General features: G+C 36.1%; 1 protein-coding gene across 6 annotated transcripts in view; it reads left to right on the top strand.

Annotated features, from left to right (window-relative positions):
• Window positions 1-27,205, top strand: part of LOC134528518 (intersectin-1) — a 132,824-nt gene that overhangs the window by 84,398 nt on the left and 21,221 nt on the right. For all 6 annotated transcript variants that reach the window (XM_063362207.1, XM_063362210.1, XM_063362209.1 and 3 more), the window contains 6 exons: window positions 2,740-2,812; window positions 4,691-4,897; window positions 6,548-6,631; window positions 8,538-8,693; window positions 18,712-18,846; window positions 20,458-20,689. In XM_063362207.1, the coding sequence (XP_063218277.1) occupies window positions 2,740-2,812; window positions 4,691-4,897; window positions 6,548-6,631; window positions 8,538-8,693; window positions 18,712-18,846; window positions 20,458-20,689 (887 nt within the window). The remainder of the gene's footprint in view (window positions 1-2,739; window positions 2,813-4,690; window positions 4,898-6,547; window positions 6,632-8,537; window positions 8,694-18,711; window positions 18,847-20,457; window positions 20,690-27,205) is intronic.

The raw sequence follows: 27,205 nt of genomic DNA, 5'->3' as shown, positions 1-27,205 counted from the left end.
TTATTCTACCCAGTTACATTACATAAAGAATATTTCCCTACACTTTTTGTAACCAATTAAGTAAATCAGCCTTGCTATTTATGGAGACCAATGCTTCAGAATACGCAGTTTCGGATAATGCGAACTTTTTAGGAACGCATTAGTCGTGCTAAGTTGTAACGGTTCGTTACTTACAAAATAAAAAGATTTAAAACGTTGATTGTAGTTTTTGTTTTATTCTTTCCAATTAGGATGCACCGAAAAATCCAGAACACTTTCAATGTTTCATTCACTCGTTTCACACATATATCTGCCCGTCGAAAACTGCCCTCAGTTCGCTTGATGAGATTTAATAATAAAATAATAACGTCGATTAAGTCCTTCAGTAATGTTTTACTGCAAGTACACGAAGATGGTGCGACCTCTAACAGGGCTGCACCCAACGAAAAACAGCGAGCCGCCGAAACGCGGCCTCGCCTGGCAGCGATCGACAGACGACTGGTGAAATCCTGCCACTGTCTCCTCCACGCAGGGAGTAGACATCACATGACCTCACCGACCAATCACACGCACGCTTCATTCACTCTTACAGATACAAACCAATCACAGAACAAGTTACAATACATGAAAAAACCTTTTACACACAGAACTCTGGGCTTCCCCTGATCAGTCTCTTTTCAATTTCACCTCGAAATCGGGGACTCCCATTCTCGTTCTCTCTCCCACACCGTGAGACAGCAGTTATCACTTGGTTCCCATGCAGGGGGGGAATTACCGTCTTTATCTCGGTTGGCGGGGAAGCACTGTTCCTTTCTCACTCCCATTTACAGGCCTCTCATGCCTCTCTTTCTAACCATCACACCAACCCAGACACAGTACCGTGTTCTAGAATCATCCAACACGTTAATGAACATTATAAACAGCAATTATAATACAAATTACTTTACCAAATTAAAATTATTTCGAAATAACCTGAAAAAGTAGGCCTAAACAGGTAAAAATCTAGTACAACGGCTCATTTGTGAATAATTACATAAAAATTACTAATGATAGAAAATGTCTAAAAAAAATAATCAATACCTTCTTAAAAACATAGCAGGTGAAAATAACATATACTAGTATCCATAAATTCTGAATATACTGTTTCCTAACTTATACATCACTCAAAAAACATTTGACTTATTACTGCTTACACATACAAAAGAAGTTTAAAAGAAAATTATTTATATTGGAGGGCAGGGTTCTGCAATGTTACAAAGTGAGGGATTGGTGTAATCCGGCATGCCACTGTCTTGAACGCGCTAGATGGAAGAACTTTAACTGAAGTAAGGATTCAAATGTGCAGTCCAGTCAGCAACGTGTTGGAAGGTTGGCGAGGCTGATGCTCTGCCATGCAGGAACCACGCGCTTTGTCCTACTGCCAATTACACCTTCAGGAGAGAGAGAGGGCGAAAAATTTTCGCACCACTAAGTCATTGCGGAGGCATGGTGGACTCGGAGTTTCGGCCCGAAGGTTGAAAAAGTAATCACAGAATCAGCCTTGTCGTGATTATTCCCGCCGTGCCCACGTTGGGTGTCGTGCAGTTGCGATATGTGGAGCCTGCTGTTGTACTGCACGGGGCTGCATTGTTCTCGAATTACTTACCGTCACACATGTTCAACTGGCACAGGGACAAGATTTTATGGTTTAATTTTTAGGACAACTTCATTTTCAGAACAGGAGATTTCAGTGTCACTGTTTTTATTGACGTGGCAACGTCTAATAAATCAATGAACGCCGGCTGCACGCACAAAAAAGTGTCTCGTGTCGCACATTGTCCCGTTGCGCTGTGTCCCGTTACGTTCATTGTACGCTTGCGCCGCATCTATCTCTCTTCCACTCGATTGGAACAACCATCGATTTGACTTTTTCGAGGCACATTAAACTTGAAACACTCCCATTCGTTTCCTACTTTTCCTATCATCGTCCTATCCTTAACAGAATAACACATATTGGAAGAAGTTAAATAGCAAATATGCGTGAAAGTTATAGTTAAAATAATCTCTTCGTTAAAGTAATAAACATATTTAAATTAATGAGTACAAATAAAAGTAAATTTATTAATTAAATTGTAGATTTCATTTGACTCCTTCTTTGTATCCATACAAAATAGTGATAATTGAATAAAAATGATTCATTTTTATTCATAAAAGTATGCAATCATTTCATCAATGTTTTGTTATGACGTTGTCACGTTAAACTATCGTCCGTAAACCGACATTACAGACAACCAATTTTTTATTAGATATTGTCTTTATTCATTCAAAAAAAAAGTGTATTATTCAACTAATATGAAACTAAAATATTTCTTAATACTTATTTCACCAAAATATTCTCATTCTGATTGACATCTGGTACACTGATACAGTAAAATCATTATTAAAAAAGCATTGTCTAGAACAGAACTACTCAGAAAAATTTTGTCATATACCGGCAGCCCTCTCAGCTTCATTCCATCATAACAGCCTGTATTTTTCTTGCTTTTTCACTTCTCTCCTCTCTCTTTATCACTTTATTCCTTTTACTTTATATTGATGATCTCGCGGATGACTTCACTGATGCCAAGACCTAAAAACCCTTTGAAAAATTAAAAAATGTATCCCTTATTTTTACAAATAGTGATGTGAGTGCTGAGTAGATATAATATATGTTTTTAACATTAGATCATTTGAACATGGTTTACTGAAGCAGATGTCCAGTTTCAGCTTGTATTGTTGCAGGGCGTTACGTATCAGAAGAGATATGAGTGCTAATGGTGTCATACGCATGATAGGGGACATCTTGTGTGAGAATGTAAGTTGCATTGCACTGTTTTCGAAAAGTGGTATTTTTTTAACACATGCCAAGCATAATTTATAAAAGTTTCATGTTGTTATTCATAGTGTGTTCATAGGTTGTTCATAGTGAATTAAACAAATTGCTGACTCTTCCATTGAGGTGTTTACAACACATCTGGGGGTCGGCAAGTATTAAAAATTTTTTTTTTTTAATGTTAGTGAATAATTTTTTTTTTTCAATATTCATGAATAATTGGATATACGATTCAATATTTCAATGTTAGTATTTTTTTTTAAAATTAATTGTTTCAATGGTAATGCCTACGCCACGTGGAACTCGTTCAATATATATATATATATATATATATATATATATATATATATATATATATATATATATATATATATATATATATTAAAAAATGGAACATGAGATAATTTATTGAGAAATTTATACATGTTTTAAGCGAATATATTTTAATATATTTTTATATTTAACAAATAATGAGTGACTATGTTTAAAATTATTAATAATACTCTATTTTATGCAAATAATCATATAAATAAAACAACTTTCAAACACAAAATTGGCTGATTCAAGAAAATTAATTGCCAGGATTTTTTTTTAATTTCCTTTATTTTACACCTCTTCATTATGTTTCTTTGTATATGCTTTTATTTTTATTTTACTGTATGTTAGATCAATTTTTCTTGGACTCCTGTGAGGTGTGAAAAAGAAATTCACTGTGTGTTAAAATTAGATAAAAAGATATTCTATATTCGTGAATATTGTAATACATATTTGATTCAAAATTCTATCCAAAATTTGATTTGAATGAGAAAGCAGTATTTGCAGAAGCCTTGTAAAGTCCAATCAAAATATTAGATCTTAACACATTTTGGCATGTTTTTGAGCATTATTGTCAACCATGTATACATTTTTTTTTAATATACCTAAGCATCTTGTACTGTTTATTTTCAGTTGTATTATATGTACCTATTCTTTTTTGGCAGGTTGTTAGTTATCTCTTGCTCTGTTCTCTTTTATCCTTGCACTGACTCTTTCCCCATGGCTGTGACTTTTTTTGTATTCAAAATCCACTACCAGCTTTCTGAACGTACCACAGCTTCACTATACCCATATTAGTCATTATTCAGGATTCTTGTAAGACGGTCGGTTTTGTCCCAGGGTGGTTTCTCATTTGTTTGCACTGTGCGTCATCCCTTAATGCATTTTACCCTTCAACTTGGATGAACATTAGATCAATACTCAGTGATGAACTGAACATTGGAAACTTAGTGAATGGTGCAACTGAAACATTGGGAGGACCCCGGGTTTAAATATGGATCCAATTCACAGTTTGGATTTCCCACATTTTCCTTACTGTAGACCATAGCCAGTTCCTTGACCATTTTCCATGATTTGTATTGTGTTCTGACTTTAGCGACCCAATTGCCTATGAGTAGAGAACGGAAAAAATTCGCGTATTCGTTTCACGACGTGCTGGAATCCAAACAACTGTACCTTTGTATTGCTTCTGCGATTGGCTTACAGTTTACATGAAGGACTTTGAGCCAATGGAAAACCTTCAACCAAAAGAAGTATCGAATCGCAAGCGTCCCGGTTGACAGGCGTCACGAGTCAGTAGCCAATGAGCAGGTGGCATTTTGCCCAAGTGTGTAGGGGATTTTGGAGTCTATCCTATAGAGGTCATCGAACTCGCGAATTTTTCCCAGTCTCTACCTGTGAGGCGTGAAACTTAATTACGTACCTGCCTGAGCATGTGTAGTATTGTTAACTTTCTTGGAAGTCATGTGGAACGAGAGGCCTGCCTGTACGGGAGACGGGCAGACGGGCAGCGGAGGTGACAGGTGTTGTTGGGGGTGTCGGCAGCTGCCGCGCATGACGGCGTACGTGCGGTTCTGCAGCTGCCAGCTGAGCGCAGCCAAGTTCCTGCAGCAGATGACGGAGAGCTCGGCCGAGTTCCGGCAGCTGGTGCGGCAGTGCCAGAGCGACCCGCGCACCAAGGGCATGCCCCTCAGCAGCTTCCTCATCAAGCCCATGCAGCGCATCACCAAGTACCCGCTGCTCATCAAGAAGGTACAGTACCAAGTACCCCCTGCCCTTACCACCCTCTGCTCATCAAGAAGATTTAGTACCCTCTGCCCTTACCACCCTCTGCTCATCAAGAAGATTTAGTACCTTCTGCTCTTCAAGAAGGTAAAGTACCCTCTGTTCATCAAGAAGATTTAGTACTCTCCGCTCTTCAAGAAGATTTAGTACCATTTGCCCTTTACACTATAGCCTGACTCTGAACAGCAGGTGGTAAATCATACCATCTCTAATCACTTCATGATAGTTTTTCGAGCCATCGAACTGACGACAGCTGTCGGTGCTACCTCTGATTGCACAGGCCGTTATGCGTAATCGGCGCCTCATTAGGGCGTAGAGCGATGCACGGGAAGGAAGCGTAATCGGCGCGTCACAGTGCAGCATGTGACAAAGTGCAGCGCAGCGAACCAACGCCACCACTGGCGGGTCGATTGTCGCACACGCGACAGTTGATCAGGATTCACCGATTTGAATAAGGGACATTGTAATGAAACTAATGTCCTATTGCACAAAGTTTCATGTGACTAAGGTTATGATGCAGCATGACTCTCTTCAAAAATTGCTCTGCCCGGGCGAACAGCTATCCAAATTTGGAATGTGAATAATGAATTATTGGGAATGAGTAAAGTTTGTGATGGTGTTTTTGGAAAACTGGGACAGTGTTGTGGACTGAAGATGGCAGCCAATATGAGTTGTGGATTTTCGTGAAGTATTAATAAAGAGCAGTAATAGTAATTTTGTGTTCCAGAGACTTTATTTTCACCATGAATCATTTAGAGCCACATTGGTACAAAAGTTGAATAGTATTTTGGAATATAACAAATTCTTCAAGGGGTTTGGATTATATGCAATCTAGACCAATTTCGAGCTAGTCGGAGATTTTGATTGTAACAGAATACATTTTAGCCTTGAATATTTTCAATCACAACCAAGCATACATAATAATCAAGATTTGTTTTAAATCACATAAGGGGACAATTTTAAGTTTTGAACATATGCTCTCAATCACATACGTAGTTCAGATATATTTGAAGTTCTTTTTAGGTAGATTTCATTTTTAACTCTTGTCACAAGTAAATTTGCAATTTTGAGCTAGTTATACTTTATATTAATGCTGGATAGCAACATTGATCATTCACCTAGGCATATATGCACAATATACTTAATGCAGATACCATTGGCTCGTATATGGACACGAAGAAATTTTAGCGGTAATCAGTGATTTTTATATTTTATTCTTTATCAAGCTAAAACTTAATTTTATAAATTTTTACTTATATTTTTGATTGCAATTTCATTTTTACATCAGAAACGAAGAGTCTGTACTGCGTTTAAGATACGATCGTGCTCATAAAACCAAACTCCAAAGGAGTAATTTTTTTTCACGTTTTATTTACAGATAACAATTGCTGGCAGTGTGGATGTTTGCATATACAACTACCAGTTAAACTGCATCATGTAACTTTCATTTCAGTGTTTACATGACCTACGTTATGGTACTGTGTATGCGGGACATGTTCTTATAAAAAAAATTATACAAATTTTAAGGGCGAAATGTTTAATTAGTGCTTTTATTTCACAGGAAATTTGACATAAAACATTTTTGTAAAGTTGTTTTTGTTTTTATTTTGTTGCCAGATTCTGGAGTACACGCCGCCTGACCACCCCGACAGACAGAACACTCAGGAAGCCCTGGCGAAGGCGGAAGAGTTCTGCTTGCAGGTTAGGCAGTGCTAGCATTTTGCCACGGAAATATCTGCGTGTGTGGTCGGGGCACGAATGGTTTCCATCAGTGTGATATCGTAACACCCACGGTTGACACTTGTTACGTTCAAGGTTGCAGTTATCTAGGATTGCCTTACCGTTGAGGTTGATCTTGTTTTCGAGATCTCGTATATGAGGTAGGGAAATAGTGCAATCTTACATGTAATGGGACGGGATAGGGACTGAATGATATCATCTTGGTTTCTACAGATTTTAGGTCTAAACAATTTCTTATTGTGTGGTTTTAAAAAGGTATTTTTGTTTATGTTTATACAGTAATACCCTCAACTTACGCAATAGGTGGAATTGAGAAATAACCGTCTAAGTCGGAGTACAATTTTGCATCTAAATAAATACATACAAATTATGTTTGATTGGGACCTGGAAACTAAAGAAAACAATGTAGAAAATAATGTGTCATAAAATCTTAGATAATACAATTAATTATATTATTATTAATTGAAAAAATGTAAACCGATGTTATTTTTACGTAGAAGACGACATAAAATTTAACTAAGTCGTCTGACGGATAAAAGATTTTTTCTTCTCATGCAAAATTTCCTCTGCGTGAAACATGTACAAACATGTCGTAAGTTGAACAATAGTGTGGATGGTGTGGAGAATAGAGAGTCGCGAGACGTTAAAACAAATGACGAACAAATCAAAAAGAAGATTTAAAAATTGTGTAAGTCAAGGTATTACTGTAATTTAATGGCATTCCTAGAGATAATAATGACTAACGGTTACAAATGGTTTTCTTTGTGAAGTCACTGTCATTTAGTATTGAATCAGTTTTTGGGAATGACTTCAGCTGAAATAAGGCTGTCAATAGACACTCATATTATTGTCTTTGTAAATCACCTTTTATGTCATCTCTGCCTTAATGAAAGCAAATTTTCCATATTACGTACATAATAAAAAAAATTGTTATGGCATAAAATTCATTGAAACCAATATGGCGTACCTAAGTTCCTTCCGTTCCCCTTAAAGCTTCTGTAGATCTGATGATGCTTTATTCTTGATATTTTTTTGTATTCTTGTTCATTTGTAATTATTAATGTTTAGTAGTATTTTCAAGCAGATATTTATTAATTCAAATAAAAGCTTAAAATTGTGATTCCATGAGCTGATGCTCTATGAAAGAATCAATTGTATGTAAGATTGTAAGAATTATCTCAATCTATTTTTGATTCAAATCATTTGTTTTTAAGTGTTCTGAATACCTGAACTTCTATAAGTGCTGTCCAGTTTTCTTAATAAGGTGTTATGCAAGTCCCTTTAGTGCTTTCAAGACTCTGCAGGACTGCCGAATGTTTCATGTGTAAAAAATAGTCTGAAAGCATTTTCACTCTGAAACCAGCGGTTAAGCCCTCACGACGCTAGTTTCACACAAGGCAAGCAACTGTGTAACCCTGCATGTTCTGAAATCAAAATCTTTCTAAACATGATTGTTTATTTTACCATCACGTGGTTGTTATCTATCTCTTCAGCACATTCAATGACATTTTCACATTCACTACAGGAAACTTGGTTACATATTTTTGCACAAAAACGCAATAAGAAAGTTACATGTTAGCACGAAAGTCACAGCTCGTGCGCCACACTATACTGTTCAAGGTTACGCGGACAGTGTGTGGTAGGGGAACAGAACTACCAATCTGCCCTCAGCGTATTCTTAAATGCTTTTCGTAAAGAAGTTTTAAAACGGCGTGGTGTTGTTGGCGGTTGTCTTTGAAGGCTCTGTGCACTGTGTGTGTGTCCAGGTAGGCGGGGCCCTTTTTTGATGTGTGCTATGTGCATGTGTGTGTGTCCGGATAGGCGGGGCCCTTGTCTGATGTGTGCTATGTGTGTCCGTGCGTGGCAGGTGAACGAGGGCGTGCGCGAGAAGGAGAACTCGGACAGGCTGGAGTGGCTCCAGACGCACGTCAGCTGCGAGGGCCTGGTGGAGCGACTGGTGTTCAACTCGCTCACCAACTGCCTGGGGCCGCGGAAGCTCCTACACTTCGGCGTTCTGAACAAGGTCGGTCGTGCTGCGTCGCCACTCCGAGCCTTTGTTCGCGCAGAACAAGCGTGTCTTTACCGCAGACACATACTTACGAAGTGGTCCTGTAGTGGTTTGACACTGGCATCAGGGGCGCAACAACTAAATTTCCAAAGGGGGGGGCAATATACCTTTTAATAAAGAATCATCGATCCCCCGTATTGAAGCGGGGGTCCAGGGGTCCTCCCCCGGGAAAGTTTGTATTTCAAGGTGGAAAATGGTGCTATTTAAGCAGTTTTATTATCTAAAAATTGATTACACAGCACTTTCTTTGCCCCCGTTTGCCCCCACTTCAAAGTTTCAGAGGGGGGGCAAAATACCCTTGCCTTCCCCCCCCTGTTGTTGCGCCCCTGACTGGCATAGTTAGTTTGTAAATCTCCTTGTATATAATCTCCTAATGAAAGCAAATTTTCCATATTGTGCAATAAAAAAAAAATTGTCATGTCATAAAATTCATCGAAAACCAATATGGCGTACCTGAGTTCCTACCCTCCCCCTTAAGGGGCCTCCCTAGTAGCATCAGAAGTTAGTGGAACACTATGTTTTTAAAATAATGATGGGACTTTATTAATCGACACTACGAATCTGAAAATTTTTCACCCACGAGAAGATACTACACGAATTGTCTGTATACTTTTACATTTTTGTTTTTTTCTATCAAAATATGAAATAAAAAATCACCAACTTGTCCAACTTTGGGGCCATTTTATACTGCTTAGGAGAATGACAGAAAAAAAGTACAAGTCTAGAAAAAAAGATATTTTTTTTCTGAAGAAATTCATGTATTTAAAACATATAGTCATCGCTTTGAATTCCGAGATATCTTTTCCACAATTTCTGCAAATCCTGAAAGTTTTCCGCCGTCTTGTGCTGCCGCTCGGCGAAGCCAGCTAGCAGCCCACAGCCAACACCACAGCTCAGGTAGCGGGGTGGGGGAACCCGTGCCCGGAGGGGAGGCAGGCTACCTGTGTGTGCGTGCGTGCGTGAGAGGGAGACAACCCACAACCGGCGCCGGTGAAAGATAATCCCGTGACCGAAAGAAATTCTCAGAATTGCTTTTAGTGTGCCTCGCCACAGTACCATGTGCTCGACTTACTCTGTGACTATATTCGTGTATCTCTAAAACATTGCTTTTGTTTAAACTACAAATATCCTAAAGCTTACCATTCTAGATCATGTATTACGAAATAAAGTATTGAAACTAATCAATCAAAACATTGAAAGTTGTCGTACAAACTATTTATTGGTGGCTTTACAGTCTCGCTAGCTAATTCGACAAAATTTATATTTAATTTTTAACATGAAAATACACTTCATTGTTTTTCCTTCTATTTTTAATAAAAATTCAAGAAACAATTATTATACTACCCAATATTTTTTTTAATTATTTTAGTTTTCCAAAAATATTTTACACATCTTACAACGCCGGGGAAAAATTGTATACTGGTATTAACCAAATGGTTAACTATTTACAAAAGTTTTGATACTTAAAAATGTAGGTTTATATAAAATGTATCTTAAATTAAAAGAAAAATTGTATTTTGAAAACTAACTGTCATTTTGCTATGCTTTTTGGTTAGATAGATATCTGATTGTCTGCACTGTTTTAAAAATGTTCATGGAATGATAAATAAAAAATAAAAACTAGGGAAGTTCTATATTAAATAAGCTAGTCAGAATTATGTAAATGTTCCTCCTGGCGCAGGAATCACGAGGAGGATTGAAGATGAGGTCAGTGACCGATCGCTCACATATGTAGTTATGGATGGTACGTTATTAATTACAAAATTCAATAACCATTTTGAAGTTAAAAAGTATAATTAGTGGCAATGTTTAATAAAGATGACGTAAATTTTCAGATAAACTTATTTCTACAGCTCGATTAATTAATAAGGGCAGGAAATAAATTTTTTACAGCAATTATACAAAATTATTAAAATTTTACTAACCACAATTTATTTATCCAAAAACCAAAATTAAGTAAATATTGCCCACACATTACAACATCCACGAAAGAACCTTGCAAATTATTTTTGTTAGATGCATTATTTTGCATTCAAGTTCTTTATTTTTTAATACTTCACCTACTTAAAATTGTTACATATTTGGCACATGGTCCATCACGCCCAGGGCCTGAATAAGTAGAACGCGTTTCTGATCAAATTGCACGCCTGTTACTTTACCTGCAACCTGGAGCGGTGTGAAATAAATTATTGTACATTCGTGACGTTGGCAATCAACTTAAATATTTATGAGTTAAAACAATACATAACTATAACGGATAATCAAAGAAATTGTGAAAATTTGAAAGCTTGTTCTGTTTTTATATAGTACACAAAGCAGTTAAACCATAAACTATTTGTTGTTGAAAAAAAATAATCCTTAATCTTTCATGCTTTTTTTCATTTATTTTTATTACCAGATATTTCCGTTGAAGTAATACTTATTTATTTATATATATATATATATATATATATATATATATATATATATATATATATATATATATACACACACACACACTAGATAATGCCCGGCATGCGTTGCAATGCCTCAAACAATTTTTTAATTTATTAATAATGTAATTTTTTAACGTATACTAAGCATCTCTCTTTATCTCTCTAATTCTCTATATATCTCTCTATCTTTCTATTTATATCTCTATCTCTCTATATATCTTTCTACATATATATCTCTATATATCTTTCTAGCGGACCCGACAGACATTGTCCTGCCCAAATGTACTTTTTGTGAGATATGGATATGGCGGTAAGTATTTCTACGCTGGACATTTTGTATCTTCTCATTATACATACCCCTCCTCTTGGGCACGCCACTGCCGTTACCAAAAACCTTTCCCATGTTTACGCAGAAGGCAACAACAATGCAAAAGCCCGTTGCCATGGAGGCTAATTATCAACAATGCTTAGTTTTTTTGCTTTTAAAGCGTGTTTTTTTAGTTTTTTCTTAACTCAAAATCGAGATAAAATATCCAATTGTGAATCTAAACCATCCTCGAATCCCCGTGAACTCACACAAAAAATTTCATCAAAATCGGTCCAGCCGTCTAGGAGGAGTTCAGTGACATACACACGCACACAAGAAATATATATATATAAAGATAACAATATAGCAATCTAGAAAAAAAATTAAGGTAGCCTTATTCCAAATATGACGTTAGTTAACTAAGAATATAAATTCGCTTTACAACTACAGCTTGTACACAAGTCGTAAAAAAAACATGGGTTCTACTTACAGGCCGTGTTGAACGTAGGGTAGGTTTATGACAAATACAACAGCAATAAACATATGGCTGAGTCTGCTTTCATGTACACTTTTTTTTTAAGTTATCACTTTTAAAGCGGGTAAAGTGTACCTATCAAGTAGCTTAGCATTACCCAAAGTGAATGTCATGCTCCAGAAAATGTTCGAACTATTTAATATTTGTATCACTGTTGCGTTACAGACCTGCAACTTTTTTCAGTGCACGATGTCACTCTTATGTAAAAATATGTCGTGTTTAGCGCAAACGTGTTCGAATGAATCCACATCGAGCTGCCAAAGAATACCTATCGATGTCGGCAACATACATAAGTATACAAACCAACGTTTACAAGTGTATTGATACGTAAGTATAAAACTGGCGGCGGGCCATGATGCAGTTGGTTCTTCGCGTACAGTCCACTGACGGGATAAGAAGCGTCAAAGATCTTATATGGCTATTCTGTAAACTTGTATGTCATTTCACTGCCTTCTTTAGACAAACAAGATCCATTACTTTTAGCTTTGGCTTGAAAAGAATTACTCCGGCCGGCTTTCTTATATGACTTATTTCAGCTCCTCGTGCGACCAGTGTGTATAATTTGTCCGCGGCCTTATCTTTGGGTGAAAGTTATTTGGAAGGGAAGTTGTATCGGTAATGTTCATCATGTATTACATAACAATTCGACTTAGATACGCACATGTGTTTTTAAAATATATGTTTAATAACTTGCAATACAAAGTATGTGTTGAATTTCATGTATTGAATTTTTTTTACATTATGTACGAACATAATAATCACAATATTTCATGAGAAATTTTTAAAACATTTTACAAAGCAATCTCTAATTTCTTCCACACCTCATGGTTAACCTAACTATTTTATTTCATGTTTCAGTTTATTAAACTGTTTGGAATCATAATATGACGGACAATGAAGAATATTAGTTTCAGTAAATTTTATGAGATGATTTACTTATTACATTAAATATACCTCAATTTTTACCTCAAAGGAAAAAAGTTGCATATCATTAAATGATAAATATTTGTTTCCCATTAATATAGTTTATGAACATAACTTATTGTGATAATACCTACATTAGTTAAATTGTGTTTTTGTAATGCTCTCCTATTGCAGTAAATTTTTTGGGCAAATTGAATAGCATATAGTCGATCTTTAACATAAGCTTTTGGAATACATAAATGTAATAAATTATGTTCTCGTGATTTTAACAATTGAATATTTCTTCGCATGAAAAATTTAATTAACTAAAAAAATATTTCAGTAAATTTATACAAGACTAAAATTTTTTATTTTATTTTAAATAATATTGTATGTACGTATACTTTTCTGAAAAAAGTAGATTCAAGAAAACAAATTTTCTTTTTTTTAAATTTTATTCTTGAACTTACTTGACAAGCGATATTGAACTTCAACTTTATACTTTCGGTATAGCACTTTTCGATTTATTTTCTCCAAACGGGAATTAAAAGTAATGAATAAATAACATTTTCCTCTATAATTATTGCAGCCGTATACTGAAAAGTTTAACTTTCCTTTATTTGCATGACGTGGAGCTCCTAACTACACAAAATTTTTGTTATTTATTTTGAACGTTATGTTTATGTTTCCTTACAAACTTAAATGAACCTCTTAACATTTAATTTCATCAAAAGTTATACAATATAAGTATCAAGTTAAAATATTTTTAAGTGAAGTTGTGGCTATTTTGTTGTTGAAAATGACACTCTTCAGTTTGAATGAAAGTGAGATATGATAAAATTATATTTGTAGTTAAAAACAGATAATTCATTTCAAATTCAATCTTTTGTTACATGTATATTGCCAAATAAATTTGACAATATATTAAATTCTATCCATTTGAATCTATTCGTATATTGTGCAGCATTAATTCCTATAAGCAAATACTTATTACGTACAACGTACTTTTAGTCCTCTCGTATAATTATGCAAAAAATTGTATCTAAAGTATTGTTTCTTCTATGCGGTTATGGTTGAAAAAAAAAGTAATTTATATTATTTTTAAATTCGGTTGTCAGTAAGAACACGTATTGAGTGTAATACGACATATATTATTCTGTTTAATAAAACATTACTATCGATAACTCTATTTTAGATTTATCTGTCTATGTTATATTTCAAATTGATTTTTTTCTTCGGTTTATGACAGCAAATTTTGTTTTATCGCATATGTAATGTTTTTATGTTTTGCATATTATAATTAATGAGCTAGTATTTGTTGGCGGGTGAGGCTTTTTCACAAATGGACGCGTTCTTGGCGGCTAGCAGGTAGGACGCGTGTATTACGCAGGCTGGATAGGGAAGTACGACTGCGGGCGAGCTCCAACATGATAGAAGCAACGGGAGTAGTATCATTCGGCTATTTGTATAGGTTGGGATAGCTGTGCGAATGGTAGAACAGACCACGGGTCTATGGTGAGGAAAAAGGTCCCAAGCTCGACATCCCGACGATGAGACCGTTTACTAACTGCCGATGGATCATCAGGAAAGTCAACAACTTCTTCAGAAACTTGAGTCCCTCTTTCAAAATTCAGTTTAATACCTGGAGATGACTATATTCGGTGTTCTACCAAGCGAAGCATACTCTTAATTCATTACTAGTTGATGTTTAATATTTTGACGCAAAATAAAATTCTGAATTAACTTACTTTGCTCATGCCAGGTTTTACAAGTTTTGTCAAAGTTAATTAAATGAATAAAAATTGTGTCCCTTTGCTGCTGGCTACCCGCAAGAAATTATCATGGTGAATAATAATAATTTTAAGTCGACATGTAATATTATATGATTTTTATCGGATTGTGTTTTGGTAATGGTGTGTATAACTGTCTTGTGTATTTTATTACATTCACTTCACTTAACGAATTGTCTGAACGTAATGTTATTGTTTGTTTGTTTTAATATTTCGTTTTATTGAACAAAGATACATAGTTTGCCGCTTCGAGCGACTACAGAAATGACAATACAATTAGTTTACAGTGTTCCAAACATTTTAGTTTCTTCTACTGTACATGGGGCGAATATTTTATATGTTATGTTTACTGAAACCATTATATGCGCTAAGTGAGATGTTACGATTGAGTAGAAGGGAAAATATGTCTTAAAACCCTGCGTAATGTTATGAATTCCATTCATTCGTTTACTCTGTGATCCGGAGGGTCTGTTGTTAAGACTGAATACATTTGCACTTCCTCTATGTAGAGTGGCTTCATTGAGATGAAAGCAAAGCTCACGTTGATGAAATACTTATTAATTAAAAAATCTAAATGTTATTTTATGCTTCAATTTCTGTTAGTGTCGTACACAGATTAAAAATGTAATGCAGAGTTCCTCAGTTTTATGTATATTGAAATTTGCTCATGTATAGAGTAGTTATTAAAAACATAAAAAACAGATATGACGAATTGTTGTGTATTATTTCCATTAGGCGTGACCATGAAAATAGATAAGATTTTATCATTATGTGAAAACTACATTTGAAATGTTGGCGTTTAAATATTTATGAAAGCGTGTGATCTTAAAGCACTATTTATCTATTTAGGAAGTAGGTAGTTTCTTTGATTTTAGAAGGTTTTTTTTTAACAAACAACTAAATTAATTCAAAAATTTGAACTACTGCAAGCAAAAAATACTTTATTCCATTTTTATTTTAAAATTAGTCATTGTATTCTACCTTGCTTACACTCTATTATCGAAAAAGATTTTTTTTGACAGAGATGAATACCGTAAATTAATACACTAAACATACATGTTTTCGTATGATACAATAACAGCTAGTGACAGTAACGAAACCAAAATTATTTTGATAGTTTGTATAGAAAATCCCCAACAGTAGTGGTGGTATATTTAGGGATTTCTTTGTAGATGGGTACTATTCCACAATAAAAAGGAGTTATCGTCAATTAACAAAGCAGCCATATTTCGTATCTTCTTTGACAGCCTAAATACAGCACCAAATGACGTACTTGGCTAAAAATTAATTCCAGCTGCATGCATAGATTCCGGGAGGAGGGGAGAATCTCAGGGTGGCCCGAACCTTCCTGAAATAAAAAAGTCCGTCTGAGGGGGCCCGCTTGCATTTGCAAAATCTTCACGTTATCCCGCGGGCCTCATGGGAATCCTACAGATTTTCGCCCGTGATTTCAGCTATACATTTCACTGACACCTTGAGCACAACAGTCAGTGCACACTGAGTTCTTCCATACCACCCGCACTTGTCTTCGATAAAATCTGAACTCAGGTGGATTCAGCGTGACTGTCTAAGCCTGCAGTCTGAATCCACCTGTTGGCCGCTGTTGCAACAGCTAAGAAATTTACACTGCTCGTAGTGAACAGTCTGTATGTAACTCGGAACGGGATTCCAGTTCATTCGTGTATACTTATCCATCATATTATGCAACGTTAAAGTCATTAAAAAAATATGCAAAAAATAAAATAAAATACTAAACATGTAATAAGTGCCAGAAAATAATAACATGCAGTAATATTTAGTGTAACTAAATACGACGTGAACCCTAGAATACAGAGTTGACGATGTGTCGTTGGTGGGAACACTTGTTTGTTCCTGACTTTTTTTCTTTACAGAATTTTAAAGTGAGTTTGACATGCACTTTTTCTTCAGGAAGTAAGTAAAAAATTTCTTTGTCATTACGACTTATAAAGTTGATTTGTGTCTAAGAGTAAAAATATTTAATATTATTTTCATCATTTTATTCCCAGTTTTATTACTCAATCTATTAGTAGGACGTGATTTCTCGTCGCGGTGCGGAAGACTTTTATGAATGAAAGCCTAAATGTTCGTGCAAAACCATTCATCACACAAATGTCAGTTCGAAAGTATAATGTTGGAAATTTTTTTAATGATATAATTTTTGCATTTTTTTTTATGAAAACACAAGCTAACACATCGATTGTTGGTGACAGCATTTTTTGTAATGTATGTAAATCTCTTAATTATGTAGAACGTTAATTAAAAAAATTAAAATACATGTTTTAAACAGAATTGACGATTGTTTGCAATTCATGGATATGGACTGGATCGCAACAGTAATTTAATGTTTCAAGTTAATAAACACTGTCAGGAAGCAAGCAAGGCAATGCGAGAACATTATCCTTTTGGTTGAATGTAGCGAAAGGGAAAAACAGTCACCTTTCTTGCCACGATCGTGTTCGCAGATAACGCAGGTATAAGTAGCAAATGGACTCCACACAATGACAACCCTCCCATTATTCCGCCCCCCCTCGCTGAAACGCCTTCTCCCCCATCCACTTCGGAGCAGGCGACAGGCTCAGGTATATCGCCCCGCCCAACCACTGGCCGTAGCACGTGGCCAGTTGCCCACCACGCTAAAAATATTTACTAGGGAGGCCCCTTAAGACTGCTGTAGATCTGAGGATGCCTTGTTATTCTTGATATTGATGATTTGTGTTCTTGGTCGTTATTAATATCTAAACATATGGTGTGAATACAATTTATTTTATTTGAATTTAATCTTGAATCCAAAGTCATATTATTCATGAGTAGGCCTATAAAATATTTTTTCTTATTAATTTAACATTCAGTGAAACTTTTTTTTTCACTCTTCACAGGAGTCCATGAAACATTTATCCAAAATACAGTAAAGTGAAAAAGAAAAAAATTATATATGGAACCCAAATAAAAAGGGGTAAAATAAAGATAAAAAAACCTGGTTGGTCATTTTCTTTAACTAGTAAAATTTTATGTTTGAACAATATTTTGTTGTTTTAACTGATTGTATAAATAAAAATAAGGGTATTATTAGAAATTTAAAAATATAATTACAAAGTATTTTACTTACGTAAAGACAATATTTATGTATAATGTTTTAGAAAACAAATCAACATTCCTCAGTAAATCATTTTAACTTCATACAGTTACAATTAAATATTTTGTGTCATACTTGGTTTATGTATTGGTAATATGTAGGGACACCTGTATTTCGCGAATACATTTTGTGTCAAGGTATTTCACAAAATACTGTAGCTTTTCTCCTGTGGTTATTGGCTGAGGTTGGTGAGAGTTGTCGTCCCGCTCTTGATGGAGCCAATGAGAATGTGGTACTGCTGCACCCTCGCAATTTGCCATGGCTCTTAGAAAAAGCTACAGTGTTTTGTGAAATACCTTGACATGAAATAAAATCGCGAAATACAGGTGTCCCTAGTAATATATGATTTAAAAAAATTAATCTATATGAAATGTTGAGTATAATATCAAAATATTTGCACACACCTAGTATTTATAAACATTTACAAATGTAGCATACGTGATCTAGTAATGATAAATTCAGTGATGCTGCTCAGTTATCTGTGACATGTATAGCTGTACAGATACTCCAAAAGGATTCTATTGGTCGCATCAACAAATGCGTACAAATGACAGACATAGTATTTACATACACAAAAAAAGCTATGTTTGGACCATTTAATGCCCTAAACAACATCAATGGTTTGAATTTAGTGATTGAAAAATAATTTGTTTGTAACAGTTTCATAATGTGTGTATGATGTTTGATTTTGTAATAAAGGTTAAATTATTTTGGTTTTATTTTGGTAGGCTGCGAAAGTAAATATTTAAAGATTGGTGCTTTTGAATAAAAGCAATGTTGTTGAGGCCCTTTAGTAGACAAAAATTGTGCAGAGTTGACTGTATGTAGCTTGGCTGTCATTTGTGACAGGCAAAAAGTGGACGAGAGCTGATTGGTTTTCTTTTGAACGACTTCCTGCTCCTGACTCAACCCAGCAAGTCCGTTGGAGCCAATGGCTTCTCGTTCGATTCCTCCAGCAACATTAAGTGTCGACTGTACAAGAAGGTAAGAAAACCTGTAGTTTACTTATACTTTATTTAAATAATTGTCATTAATTATTTGGTGAATATTAAAAAAAATTTTTTGTGGAAAAATGTTAGTTCTTAAGTTTGAACACAAGAACATCAACTGTAATGATGAACATCCAGTTATCCTAGGCTATACATTTTAGTCTCTTAGCTAGGCCCTTGAAACAATTTTATTTATTGGAGATGGCTCAAGATAATTACATAATTGTTTTGTGATTACTGTGGTGGAAATCAATAATCTCTAATTGAGATGATTTTTTTTTAACCTTTAAATTTTATTCCACAGTCTACCTTACTTTAGAGGTGCCTAGCAAAAGAGAAGTTTTTCTTATACACTCAGTTTTATAAACGTTTTCCGTTCGACTGACCTGCACAAAACTAGATGATCAAATTTTTAGTCATTAAGAGTGACATTTATGTCGGAACATTTTTCTTGTAGGATTTGCATCTCGGCCTAACTTGTGGAGACGCCTGGTTGCATGATACATGAAAGACACAACAGTCGGTAAAAAATGTAAACATTAAAGCTACTTCAGTCAACAGGAGTAAAGCATAAATAACGCAGGATGCAAAAATACCGGCTCTGGGAAGACAGGATCACAAGTTATAAACATAACACCTAATTTACCACAGTCCAGTTTGAAGCCAGGTGAAGTCGTTCAGTGGCTTCTGTAGCCAGCAAACATTGTATTATTTCTGAAACTGCTTATCCTTCGGTACCTGCCGTATGAGTGAATAAATGAACTACTGCTTTTAACGTCTTTTAGACTTCGGGATCATTGGAGTCGGTGAGGGGTGGTAAAAAAAAATGAAAGTGAAGCGTTGATGGAGTGAATTAACTGCGAATAGAACCCATCACAACGTACGCCAAGTTTGCCGTCAACGAAAAATCCAGGTTTGTCACCCTGCGGGGTCTCAGTAGGATGCGATTGGTCTCGGTGGTGGTCCTATGAGAGGGGCGTAACCTGATAACTGAAACGAAAATCTGGGGTTATAACGAAAGATAATCTACTCCAGGTCGTACCTCGCATCTAACCTTTGGAAGTCTGTTATTTTATTTTTTTAAATATTGTTTTGTTATACTTTTTGACGTGATAACGTCTTATAAATCGATGAACGCCGTCTGCATGCACGAAAAATCACGACTCATTGTCACGTTCTGTCTGAGCCGAGCGTGCAAGAACCGGCCAACCACCATGCGAGAAAATCTTCCATAACATCAAACAAGGTTAAGGCGGGGCTTTTTTAACTAATTGTTCGTGTTTATGTTTAAACAATTTTTTTTAAATTTCAATTTGCAAAAAACTGTAAATGATATTTGAAAATTAAAAAAAGTATGCAAATTTTATCAATGTTTTCTTATGACGCCATCACGTGAAATTATGGTCCGTAAACCGACTTTACAGACAACTCCCCCCTTTTTTTTAACTGAACTTTTTTTTTTCACGTCAGAAATACGTTAAAATAGCCTTGTAAGGAGCTGTTAGATTTGAAGTTTTTGGATTCTGTTGAACTGGAAGATACTTCACGCCCCTCCCGGGACTGGAAGTGGAGCGACTGCGAAGCGTGCGGTGGTGGTCGGTTGCAGCCCGTCTTCCTGAGCCAGCTGGTGATGGAGGAGGAGTCCCGGACGGAGAGCCCCGCGGGCGACGCCCCGGAGAGCCCCCGGGCACTGCGGCTGCAGGACGCGGCCAGCGGGACCTGGCACTGCCTGGTGGCGCCCAGCGCCAAGGAGCGCGCAGCCTGGCTGCACCGGCTGTGCGAGGCGCGGCGGCGCGCCGAGGAGACGGAGCGTCTGCACCTGCAGCGCCAGCAGTCCAGTGCGTGGGACCACCCGAGCACCCGGGTTCACTCACCTTTGTTGTGGCTCGGGATCTGAGGATACAGTTGCCGTGTTGCTGATCACAATCATCCACGTCCTACATCCGTATTCAGACACATCGTCCGAGAAAATTCTACACGGAACATGTCACTGCAGATTTTAAAACTAGTATTGTCACACAAGAAATAGTGTTTTTGGTCATCATCGGGTGTCACCCACCTGTTTATAATTGGGCTCTTAAACATCATTCAATGATTAAAATATAAATTTAACCATGCATGATATTGATATTGAGCAAGAAAATTTTATCTTGTGAACAAAAAAATATAATCCATATTATATCTTGCCGGACCACATTGCCCAGATTCGCCGAGTTCACTCACCTCTGTTGTGGCTCGGGATCTGAAGAATAGGTTTGCTGATTACAATCATCCACGTCCTACATCCGTGTTCAAACACGTCGTCCGAGAAAATTCTACACAACATGTCACTGCAGGTTTTGAAACTAGTATTGTCACACAAGAAATAGTGTTTTACGGTCGTCGCGCATGTGCGACAAATGTATCGGGTGTCACCCATATTATTTTACTGACCTGTTTATAATTGGGCTCTTAACACTAGGACTCCCAGAGTTTGTTACACCCTAGAACTCCCATGAAGGGTCAATTTGACCGAATTTTAAAAATACTGTTTATGATATATATTTTTGGATTGATTTTAACACAGAATATAACATTTACTTTAAGATCATTTTATGAGAGATAAAATAAATAAAATTTTATTTATAAAAGATTTTATTTAGATAATATAGACATTCGTACACACTTTTGTAACATATATTTTGTAATATTTAAAAAATATTTTATTTCAAAATATTATTTAAAAATAGAATATAATTATCATATTTTTTAAAATTGAAAATGAATGTGACCCTTCCTTTTTTTGCATACTTCAAAACACATAAAATTGTACATTTGATATAATGTATACAATTCAACTTTCTATTTTTCATACATTTACTTTTACATTACATACTAAGCACACAGTTTTTTTGACGACTTTCCCTGTGCATTTGCCACAAACATATTTAGCACATACAGTACAAACTTCGGTAGTCTTGTTTCCATTGCACTTGGAAATCTGGCATTGACGGCGCTTACGATTTTCATGTGGAACTGTGTCAAGATTGTTGTCCTCTAAGTTTTCCCTTCGATTTCTCACATGGCCCTCTCGAAGTTGCTCTGCTAGTTTCATGATGAAATCTCTTCGGCTGATACTAGAACCTGTAGCTTCTTTGTACAGTACCCATGAATTAATTCCAGCAAAATCAAGTATGTTGTAAAATACTTGGAGTGGCCAGCGCCGGGATGCGGCTTTAGTTGAGTATTGTCGAGCCATTTGATCTGCTAGATCGACCCCATATTTAGTAGCATTGTAATAACTGACAGTTTCTGGAAGTCTTTTCTTATCTACGCCAATAGAAACAGATGTATGCATGGTACTAAGTATAAGTACATTTTTGTTTACTTTTCCTTGGTACACAGTAAGAGTGCAGTCATTCTGCTTTAGTATGAATGAATCCTGCAATGGAAGATTTGCATTCTTGAGTTCTGCTGGAATGTCTCTTCTAGCCCTGTTCACTGTACCAACAACACTTGTACCCCTAGCCATCAATTTTTCTGCCAAAGCTACTGAAGTGAATAAGTTGTCCATGGTAATATTACGGCCAGTGTCGAGATAAGGACTAACCAATCGAAGAACTACATTTTCAGAGAGAGACTGGTCAGCAGGCCGTTTATCATCTTTGCCTAAGTAAGGGAATCCATTTAGAATGTATGTATTTACTCGCAACATCAACACCCAGCCAAAATTTTATTCCAAATTTATCAGGTTTATTAGACATGTATTGAGTGAAACGGCATTTGGCTTTGGTTGGGAAAAGTTGCTCATCAACAGTAATATCAGCACCTGGTTTGTAGCTGGAAATGCAATTGCTGGTAAATTGATTCCAAATATCCGATATAAGAGCAAACTTGTCCTGCTCCAAACGTTCTGGTCTTGATGATTTTATGTCAAAGCGAATAAATCTCAATATTTCCTGGAATCTATTGCGTGACATTGTGTCTCCATAAAAACGAATACTCCATTTGGCTGACCAGAGACTAGCGAGTGGAAGTCCTTTGGCTCCACTCACACCGCGCAGGTACAATAGACCAATAAAAGCTTCTAGCTCTTCCAAACTTAAACACCATGTTTCGTCTTGCAGCCTGTACTGAGCCTCTGTTTCAGTGCATTTTACTATTTTCTGCAGTATAGTTTCATCAATAAAAAGTCTGAATGCACTTGTAACGTTTGCCTCATCAATACTACGTTTTGCAGTAGGCGAAAGTCCTGGCCTTTCACGTACAGGGTGTCTACTGACCCTGGAAAACCTGGAAAACCTGGAAAAATCAGGGAATATTGTAATCAGGGAATAATCAGGGAAAAATCAGGGAATTTTGTTAAAAATCAGGGAATTTTTGTTTGGTTGGTTGTAGTTGTCAAAACGTTTTTTGTTTATTGATCTGCTTGCATTGACGTAGCATCAAGTGTATCGCGTCCCATTATTTTATTTTTGGATGGAAAATAACGAACAGTTCCCACTTCCATTTTCTTTTATTTACCATCGAATTCGGAAGTGGCGTTAAATCACGTGATACAAACTGGTTCAAGCTGGTCTGTTATCCTGCTGATGTACGTACTGCAGCATGTGCTTCCCACGTTCGGATTATACCGACAGGTGCATTTAATTTTATGTATCTATGGATGCCCTCAACGTAAACTGGGCATTTTTGTTAGCTTTGAAAATACATATCACAGACACTTTTGGTGAAGATTCGCCATCGTTGCTAGAAATTGGTGGCTGTGGGCTTCATACGGTCCATGGTGCTTTCAAAACTGGAATTTCTGCTATACAATTGGATGTTGTTAGTTTTTTCAGGCACAGTTACTATTTGTTTATGCATGTACCTGCAAGGAGGGCAGATTACATTAGAATAACTGGATCAGAGCTTTTTTCCAAGAAATTTTGTGCAATCAGATGGAATACTGCAGTTGCTGAGCATGCCATGAAAACTTTATCCCACCTAAAGAAAAGAAATTTGTTAGTGAAGTTTCTATTTCATCTGTGTCTTTCAGTATAGTGAAAAGTGCTCTTGAAGATAATCTTCTAGAAGTAAAATTGACATTCTTCTATTCTGGCATCAGAGCTGGAATTGTTTCTCACAATGTTCCAAAGTGAAGCACCCATGGCACCTTTTCTCTATGATTCACTGGTAGACATTTTATTAGCTTTGGCAGGAAAGTTTTTGAAACCAGAGGTACTGAAGAGCTTTAGGGAGAAACGCAATGTATCTCAATTGGATGTAGATAACCAGGAAAATCTATTGACTGCTAACAATATCAAGTTGGGTTATGCAGTATGCCATGCCATCAAGAAAGAGAAAGTACCATTAAAGTCTGTCCTGTTACTGAAAAATTATGTTAGGACTTGTCTAAAGGTTATGGTAAAAAAACTCAAGACAAAAGTCCCCTGAAGTACAAACTTACCAAGGGAATTTCCTGCTTATGTCCGTCTGTGGCTTTAAATTAGGGTGTGAGGAAACAGCATGTGAATTACAGTTTAGAATGTTGTCTTCAAAACAAGTGGCTATAAGGACTAGAAGCTGATAACATTGAGTGATCATATCAGTTGGTATGTTCCTCGCAAGATTCTGAAGCACTGTTCTCGTCTTTTTCTCGAGAAGACTGGCGCTTTGATCAATTGTGGATGCTCATCCTTAAGGCCCATACAGTAGCTGCCAAAACAGGCCTTCTAAAGTTTGTGAGTATGATGTTGGTACTTTCCAATGGAAATGCATCATTGGAAAGAGGATTTTCAGTGAATTCTAATCTGCTGACTGAAAACTTGCAGGAAGAAATACTGAACGCACTAAGACAGATGTACGACTTTGTTCAACGTTCTGGAGGTGTAGAGCATGTTGATATCACCAAGTCCATGTTACAGTATGTAATAAATGCTAGTTGTAGGCGTAAGGAAGCCCTGCAAACAAAACAAAAAGAAAAGGAAGCTACAGACAAGAAGAAGGCAGAAAAAGAAGAGTTGAAGAGGAGATCAAGGCATTGCAGTTGAAGAAGGCTCAAGTGTTGGATTTGGCTCGCTCTGAAGCAAGTGCAATAGACGCAAAAGTTGAGTCACTGCGAAATTGATGGGAGCTTCATATTACTTATGTTTTTGCAAAAGTAAGTGTGTGAAATATTTGTAGCAGCATGTTTTATTTGCCATCAATTGAGTCACTTTGGCCACGTCTGGAAGAAGGTATTTTTTTTTAATAATTTAAGTGAGTTGAAATATTTTGAAACCCGTAAATGTACTGTTATGCAGTTTTTTCAGTTTTGTGGAATGTCGTAATTGTGTTACAGAAAACCTGGAAAAATTCAGTTTTAGACCTGGAAAACCTGGAAAAATCAGGGAATTTCATTTACTAGATCTGGTAGACACCCTGCACGTAGCACATTCTGCAAACCCACCCTGCCTACAGCACTATCACCTGCATTCACAACAGTCCATTGCTTTCCATTCGCACTGATCATTGTAACACCAACAACTGGAATAAATTGCTGAGGTCCACATCTAACGCGCTTTTTAGTGCAATGTGCGACAGATCTTTGAGCTTGAATTGGTCTAGAATGATCTTGCATTTCATTACCACTTGGTTCTGGTTCTTTTTCTCCTCTGCCTTGCCCTCGTCCTCTGCCTCGCCTACTTCCTTGCCGTACTGCACGCCCTGACACATTCGCTGAATACGGAACTGGTGCAGATAATGCAGCAATGCCATCTGATGTGCCTTGAGTAGTGCCTGGAAAAAAATCATTTTTTATTTAGAAAGTCCTTCATTCATACACATACGCAATAACAATTATGATGCAGCAAATATATTGTGGAACTCAGAATCGTAATAGCTGAGATAGGTAGTGAGTGGAGTATATTACAAAAATCTTATATTATTGCTATATGTTTTGTGCACATAAAAAACTAACCTAAGACGTTTCATTGAATATTTCATATAATATAGAAAAAAAGTATGTTATAATAGAATGTCCAAATATTAGTAAATTAGTAAATATTAGTAAGTAAAAATATTTGTCTAACCATACAGGCCTAGATCAAAAACCCTTGAGATCAGAAGTCTCAGCCCTAAACATCCATTTATACCGGGATACTCTTGAGAAAAAATATTACTTAGACACTTGTTACGGAACTAAATTTTTATACTTTATTCAATAAAATTATTTTACTTACCAGTGATACATCTAGATGAATTAGCTGCGACTATAGAAGTTTTCTCAAACACAAGGTCATCTGGTTCATCGATTTCTTCACTTCCAGTTGAGTCACTATTATTCGGAATGTAATCTTCATCACTCTCAAGCAAGTCACTGCATTCAGATTGATCTTCAGGAAGGTCTTGCAAATACTGCAAAGCTTGTTCTAGTGTGAGTTTATGTCGGTTCATTATAAATGTTCAGTAAAACACACACAGCAACAGCGCCAATGGAATTCACACCCAAGACCTACTTCATTGCGAAACTATACTGTTACCCAGACTACTGATATGCGTGTTCTCTCTTTACAGAGATGATTCACTCTGCAGTGGTGAACAACAATGATGACTCATGCACAAGGCAGCCAATATTTTCACTGAAGGGGAGTAAGAATGCGAACAAAAGAAATGCATTCATACCAACCCATACCAAAGTACAAACCCAGCTTCTACCGAACAAGAAATACGATATAGGTAGAAGTCAAGGACTTGGCATCATTTTGTTACGACATGCGCAAATGTAGAGCACATGCGTGATGATAAGAAAACAATTGATATGCACACAGCTGCACACACAAAATATAAAGGAAATTATTTATGTGGGCCTATATAAACCCACATTAAATAATATTTATTCTAGCAAAATATTGTTAAATAACCTGTATGTGCACATAATATACTCGTGTAGAAGATGAGAAAAAGGTTTATTCAATTGCATAACTCAAAGCAGCTATTTTTGAATTTTTTTTTCGGAAGGTCAAAATGACCGCTGTGGGAGTTCGAGGTATAACATAAAATATCTTAGTTGCAAGTGAACCAATTATTGATAAATTATGGATTTTTAGAACAAAACTATGATTTAGGAAAAGTCATAAAAGCGCATCACTCAGATGCGAAATCTTTAGAAATTAAAATAAAAACAAAATCGCTAGAGGTCAAAATGACCGCCTTGGGAGTTCTAGTGTTAAACATCATTCAATAATTAAAATAATAATATAACCATGCATAATATTGATATTGAGCAAGATAAATTTTATCTTGGGGACACAAAATATATAATCCATAAATGTTAATATATATGTTAATATGAATAATGATTTATTTTCACATAGTGACGAAATTCAAACAAACAATTTCAAAAAAATTTTTAT

This window comes from Bacillus rossius, chromosome 1 (assembly GCF_032445375.1).
Source record: "Bacillus rossius redtenbacheri isolate Brsri chromosome 1, Brsri_v3, whole genome shotgun sequence".
NCBI lineage: Eukaryota > Metazoa > Arthropoda > Insecta > Phasmatodea > Bacillidae > Bacillus > Bacillus rossius.
This window is presented reverse-complemented; position numbering and strand designations above follow the sequence as displayed.